The 7,080-nt window shown below is 35.9% G+C and overlaps 1 protein-coding gene across 1 annotated transcript; it reads right to left on the bottom strand.

Moving 5' to 3' along the window:
• Window positions 1-865: 865 nt before the first annotated feature.
• On the bottom strand, window positions 866-3,258 carry LOC132631225 (uncharacterized). Its single transcript, XM_060346824.1, has 4 exons — window positions 2,434-3,258; window positions 1,933-2,347; window positions 1,210-1,861; window positions 866-1,049 (listed from the first exon to the last, which is right to left on the bottom strand). Exons 1-4 carry the CDS (start codon window positions 3,256-3,258, stop codon window positions 866-868), a joined length of 2,076 nt encoding a protein of 691 aa, XP_060202807.1.
• Window positions 3,259-7,080: the final 3,822 nt, after the last annotated feature.

Raw genomic sequence — 7,080 nt, 5'->3', positions numbered from 1 at the left:
AAACGATGCAATAATTAACAACTACAAAATTTCTCATCTTATCAAACAGGTTATTTCTTATCAACACATTCACATTTTTTATCTCCTCCTTTTGCTTTCTTTAGTGTGTATTTTCGATAATTTTTTTGGGTAATATGTTTGAGGTTCATGTATGTGCTCCATAATTTTCTTTCTGAAAGATTGATGTGGTTCTTCTCTGTTTTGGGATAGAAGAAGTAGATGGGTGCGTGTACTTTCATGTTGACCGGTAATCGAACTATATTTCTCTCTGTAATTTTAACTGAATGCACACTCTAAATCCTTTATTCAGCTGCTGAATTTTAGTTTAGTAGGAGTTGGTATTTGATGGTCAGTAAACAAGCTAAAACTGGATCTGATTATAGAATTGTTGTGTCTTCTTAAGAAATGTGGCAGCTTTATGCTTCTTTGGGACTAATTCTGGTGCATAGCATTGAGTGGTATCTAAGAGACAAATGTGCTCATAGGCCAACTGAAACTGGTAAACAACATTATTATAATAATTAAAATGCTTATACTAGGTCATACAATTTATTTGGTAAAGCTAGAATTATGCTTGTATCTAGAAAAGCAGCTCTTTTACCAACTTACTCTTTAGGATTTGTTGAAGCCAAAAAGAATTTAGAGAAGTTATACATGTCTATATTCATTGAGTTCGAGCAATAGAATATCATATAAAGTATTTCATAAATTAGTAGTAATTAAATTATAAAGGAAAAACGAAAAACTTGTAACAATAAGAACTCCAAATGTTTAGCAACTATTGATAGAGAAATATCACTTAAAATAAAAAAATAAAAAAAGAGCTTTGAAAATAAAATTTATTGTTGTTGTAGTTCTTCATTTGTTAATTGCTTCTATTCTCTTCCTTGTCAAAGCTCTTATTGTTGGACTTCATTGAAACACTTGTATTTTGAAGGCTTTGCAAGCTAATACAATTTTTTCCATTCCACTTGTACTTCTCAGCATTTATCACAATACTGCCAACTTGAGCTTGTGCAGGCATCTGAGATGAACCGTCCTCCGCTGGCCTTTTTGGTTGTGAATAAAAAATAAAATAAAAATAAAAACTGTAACTGTCTTTCGAAGAATTAAATCACTAATATCTAAGGTTCCGTGCTTACATTGAGTTTAGAAGGTTCAAAATGGATTTGCTTACTTGGGTGGGATTGACTTGTAGCATTTTGTGACCAAACTCGAGTTGTTGGAATAGCTTGTGGTGGAGCTATTGAATTCAGAGAATCGCTATTCTTCTTGCAAGTTGTTTTATTGTGACCAGTTTGCAAGCACTTGCTGCATCTCCCTAACCTCCCTTTCTTACTTAATTTGGTAACATTTGTGGCTGCTGCATTCAAGTCATTTGATGCAGACTGTTTTCTCTTTTTCTCTCTTCTCTGTTTTTTCATCTCAACAGCTTTTCTCTTGGAGGCTTCAATTTCATCAGGTTCTTTTCTTCTATTTTTGTTCAACTTACCTTTCTTTGGCTCATAAGTAGGAGGTTGAACAGGAAGTAGATCAGTAGTTTCCCACATATCAGGTCCGTCCATAGGAGCAATGACTGGCTCATAAATCCTCATTTGAGTAGCCTTCTTGTAACAATCATTTATGAAATTTTCTGGATTCTCTCGTATACTGAATATGCAGCTTATTGCATGTGCGCATGGGATTCCTATAAGGTCCCATTCCCTACAAGAACAGGTTCTCCCATTCAAGTCAACACTAAATTGTTCACCATACATAGTTTTTACTTGAAATAGAAATTGTCCAGCCCAAGTAGGAATTGATGCAGATGCTGCCTTTTTCTTTTCTTCTACTAATTTCTGAATTCGAGGGCATAAACTTCCTGTTATAGTAAGAAATTGTTAACTTTCATGTTAAATATTTTGTATTTCAGACAAGTTGCAGTAACATTACCTTGGTACTGGAGCACCTCCCTCTTTTGATTCATTCTTTTCATCAGGTATACTCTAATTCCTTCCAGCAATCCAAGTATAGGTTTCTCCCTTGCCTTTAAAATTGGTTTTATCCCATTGAATGACTCACAAAGATTATTCAAAAGTATATCACACTTTGTTGTTGTTTTAAAATGCGACTTACTCCAGAATTTGGGTGGTTTATCGTTGAACCAGTTTCTAGCTTCTTTGTCCTCCTGTTCCAACGTATCCATCTCATATCTATACTTACTTACATAAGTTGCCTTAGCAGCTTTCCAAACTCTTGTCTCTAATGATAAACCTTTATGCACTTTCTTGAAATTATTGTACAAATGTCTTACACAATGCCTGTGCTCAACTTGAGGAACAATCTCATAAATAGCTCCCTCCAAACCCTATGAAAGATAGAAATAGTGAGACATAATTAACTTTTCATAATTGAAGGCAATTAGAATTTGATAATTTAAGTGAAGAATCTTGCCTTTTGCTTGTCTGTAATGAGACACAAGTTATCATGATTTCTAATTTGCAAGTCATCCACTAGCAAATTCAAAAACCACTTCCAGTTATGCTTGTCTTCAACATCAACTACAGCATAGGCTATTGGGAACATACCATTATCAACATCTATCCCAATTGCTGTCAAAAGTTGACCACCATATGGTCCTTTAAGAAAACAACCATCCATCCCAATAAGTGGCCTACAACCTGCCTTCCAACTTCTTTTGCAGGGCTCAAGACATATGTAAATTCTTTCAAAAATAGGTTTGCCATCCTCTTCATTGGGTATTGTTTCTAACAATACAGTTGATCCTGGATTCTTTTTCTTGAGTTCTGCGCAGTAGTCCTCTAATTTTGCATATTGTTCTTTGTAGTGACCTTCGATCATCTCTTTAGCTATTCTCTTTACTCTATAGACTTGACTAACTGAGATTTCAACATTCATCTCTTCATGTATTTTCTCCATAAAATCACCTACTGATTCATCTGGATGTTTTCTTAAATAATGTAGGTATGTTTTGGCAATCATCCTAGATTTGACATGTTTATTGGCATAAACAAACAAACAATCATCAGAATGTTTCCCAACCAAAGTTTTTATCTCGATGGTAGGGTCATCTGGTGCCTTTCTAGAGGCATATATACGCCATGGACATCCATCAGAACATTTTGCAGAAATTTTACCAGACTCATTCTTTTTAAAGAAAATGTTTCTATTGTTTTTAACAGAGTAAGCTCTCAAAGCAGCTCTAAATTCTGTTGCATTGATGAATGTCATTCCCAATATAAATTCTGGATTAGCCATCTCTATATCTGCCCTAAATGCAACATTTTCAACCTGATCATCATCACCATTGTTGACACCCAATTTTGTCCCGTATCTCCTCCGAAATACCTATTTATGCTTCTAACATTTTAGAAAATAATAAAAAAAAATATATTATGTTTTACTATAATTATCAGCCTTTTATCAACGCCGGCATTTCACTATTCTATTACAATGCTAATTATTATTATTATTATTATAATTCACAATTTTATCATTTCGGCATTTTTACCAGCTTACGCACACACATCGCATTTATCTTTGCATAATTAAATAATAGTGTTTATTTACTGTGGATTTTCGAAATATTATTGCACGGCTATTACAACGCCATTTTTTATCTGAGCACTAATAATTGCATATTTCATATTAAGCAATATTTTAACACAAGTTGTTTAAACAGGTCTTTTATTTAAATGTAGTAGCTCAATCAACTCATACTATTTTCGGACCAATTCACAAAGAACTAGTCCACATTTTTAATTTTACCTGACATCATTTTAATTTACCAGCCCAAATAATTAACCAACATTTTCGGACCAGCCCACTCTTTTAATTTTGCCCAGCCCATATTTTAGCCAAACCAGCCCATTTTTTAACCCGACCCGGACGGCCCATTTCCCATTTAACAAGGGAAACCCTTTCCCTCATTTTTCCCCACCAACCGCCCCTGCTCACACTCTCTCCTCCTCCTTCGTCTTTCATCTCCCTCCATCACCGCCGCACTTCCACCTTTCCCTTCCACCGCCGCTTCACCTCCCTCGCCTTCCTCTCATCGCCACCCCCCACTTCCGCCGCACCTCCCCTCCCCTTTTCCCCATCACACCTCCACTACATCACGTTACCCTCCACTGCCACCCCACGCCGCTGTCCTCGCCACTTCACCTTGTCTCCACCCACGCCTCTGACTACACCACGTGACCTCACTTGCTTCTTCATCTCCACTTACCCCGTCCCCCCCCACGCTCCTCTGTCACCCCACTTCGTCTGTTCCCCTCACGCTCCTCTCTCTCTTCTTCACACGAAAAACCCTGACAATCCCCCATAAATAATCGTTTTCCAGTCGCAGAAAGGGGGAGGATTTTTGGGATTCACAAAGTTTTCCTAAGAACAAATTTTGTTTAGCTGCAGAAATCCCCTAAAGTTTTGAGCTTCTTTTAATCGCTTCAAATTCCCGTCTAAAATTATCAAATCTTCATTAGTTTTTATTTTATTTTATATCGTTGGGATATTCATTCGAAAACAAAAGATTATTCTGATTCTTTTTTGTTTCCCGCAACTGATTCGAGTCCGAGTAAATTTGAAACCAGAGTCTCAAGTGTTTCGAGGTGAATCGAAGACCCCTGTACCCACTTCGCTGCACCCGAAGAAGGTAATACACCTTTTATTTAGTTAATTTTTAGTTCTGTTTGATCTTTGCCTGTTGTCCTGCTAAGGTTTAGTTGGCTAGTTAATATTAGTAGTGCGAGTAGGATTAGGGTGCATTTAGGAATCGTTTGGTAGTTAAATTAAGTCAGTATGATCACACTTATGCTGTTTAGTTAAAATTACTGCTGAATGTCTATCCAAGATAAGTTTTTGTCTATTAGTAGTGGCTTAAATGTGATAAATGAGCATTTAGTTGCCTTTACTAGTTAATTTCCGAATTGATAATTGCTTAAGCCTGCTCAAATGTGCATCATTTTGTTTAGTTATGATTACTCAGGCCATGTTTAATTATGATTAAGTATGTTGGGTGCTTTGCTAATTGAAATCTGATTCTTAATAACTTAGTATGTGAGTAAGTTTCACTAGTTATCTTATTGAATTAAAAGTAAATTATTGGAGTTTGAAATCAACTTGCTGATCTGATACAATGTTGACTTAATTTGATAACAATATGTGTCTTATTTGCTGACTCAGTCATGTTAGTAGCATGTTGAGTAGTTAGTTGTGTGTCCTGTTGACCATGTCAAAAGAGACATTGAATCACCTGTTTGTATTATTTGAGGCTGCTGTTTGGTACTTGGACAATGATAAAAGCCTATCTTGCATCCTAATGTGTCATCTGTCTTGATCAGTGTTTCTCCTGAGAATGTATATTTCTTGAGTGTATTTTCTCCTTTTGTTCCCTAATGCCCAGTTAAACCTCTTTTCTTTCCAGTTTCAGTTCTGTCCGCGAGAAAAAGATAGAAATGAGGTCAATTTAAAATTGTAAACATAGGCTAGCTAGTCAACTTAACTTGTGCACTAATTACTTGGTTGAATGGGTTCATGTCAAAGGTGTATGTTGAAGTTTGTCTGATATAATCCACCTGAATATCAGTCATGATTAATCACTGTTGACCTTGAGAATTCTGTGCATCTACTCCTCTGCACATGGTATGACCTCATTTTCATCATGATTTGGGGTACTTGGTTAATATATATGTCTTCCTTTTGCTTCACTGCATATATGCATTAAATGTTTTCGTATCTGTTTTGTATCCCCATGCCATGCCTTGACTTCACTAGCCTATTGAGCCCTCATGGTACCTGAAATGCTGTGCCTACTTCTTTGCTATTGTCTGTTGCATTGTATGAATTTCCATGCTATCCTGGGCTCCTATTTTTTTGATTTAGATTCCTTTCATATGCTCATTGGCCTAAGTATAATAATAATGTTGGTTTGTTTCAGTATGTTTATCTTCTCCTCTAATTCTTTATTTAAACATCAGTCTCATCTAGTCTCCAATCCCTCTATTGTTGACACTCAGCTAGGACTAGATTATCGCTTGCATGGTTTTGCCTCACTGCTACTGTTGTGGTTGCTGAATCTGAAGATTCTGTTTGCGTTTTAATTACTATCTCAACATAATCATTTATAATCTGGAAAGATTCAACTAGTTTACCATACATTATGGCTGTTTGTCGTTTATTCTGTTATTATTTTGACAAGACAAACACTACACTTTAAAGAGAATTAGTTGCCTACTGGTTGGTTCCTTAAAGAATAGATATTACACCTGAGAGGCCTGCATTACTTATGGATAAAATGGCTGTTATGTTTGGTATGTGCCTGCTGCCCCTATATAATCTGAACAAAACATTCGACACCCTTAAGCTGCTTATATCTGGTTTCCTTGAGCGTGCTATATATCGGCATCTATTCATCTTCATGTGCTAAGTGTACTTGTATCGATTGTATATATGCGTGTACATAACTGGTATACTTTAGCCTATGCATCTTTATAAATGTATACACTTGGGATACACCAAAATATACATAGTATATACATAATCCCCTGAACTGTTTTAAATCTACATTGTACATGTTCAGTCGTAATTGTTTGATTTAATACTAATCCTTTTTTTTTGTTTTATGCATGATCATCGTATACGAGTCCGAGGGACTCGTTTTCCTCCACATTTGGTTGGGCTAAAAGCCCAACACAACTCAGCTCTCGAGTCAACTCTCTGCCCAACCCAATCTACAGCAAAAGAAAAAAAAAATAGAAAACACAAATGCTGGGCCAAAGGCCCAACAAGCAGGAACAGTGCGCAACAGTGTACAAATAGGCTGAGCCCAACTGCAGCTGTGGATCACAGTGGCCCAGAACGGGCAGGCCCATTTGATATTAGTTGGCCTTTTTTATATATTTTTATGCCTTTAACTTGTATTATGTGACTAACTTTATATTTTATTTTATTTTCTTAATTTAGGTGAACCTTAGCAAGTTTAGTGGATTAGTCTTAGTTATGGGTAGTTAACTTAAGAGAGAACTAACAATTAATTTCATAAATTATTCTCTTCTCTCCAAGCTTTTATTTGACATAATCAAT

This window comes from Lycium barbarum, chromosome 3, assembly GCF_019175385.1.
Source record: "Lycium barbarum isolate Lr01 chromosome 3, ASM1917538v2, whole genome shotgun sequence".
NCBI lineage: Eukaryota > Viridiplantae > Streptophyta > Magnoliopsida > Solanales > Solanaceae > Lycium > Lycium barbarum.
Note: the sequence above shows the minus strand (reverse complement) of the source record. Positions and strands in the feature narration are given on the sequence as shown.

Bases quoted from the DNA above. Each gene is read 5' to 3' on its own strand.
- LOC132631225 (XM_060346824.1), bottom strand. From the start codon at position 3,258: ATGGCTAATCCAGAATTTATATTGGGAATGACATTCATCAATGCAACA. The intron at 2,348-2,433 runs GCAAGATTCTTC...TATCTTTCATAG, and splicing joins TCATTACAGACAAGCAAAAG to GGTTTGGAGGGAGCTATTTA. The intron at 1,862-1,932 runs GTAATGTTACTG...TTACTATAACAG, and splicing joins GGAGGTGCTCCAGTACCAAG to GAAGTTTATGCCCTCGAATT.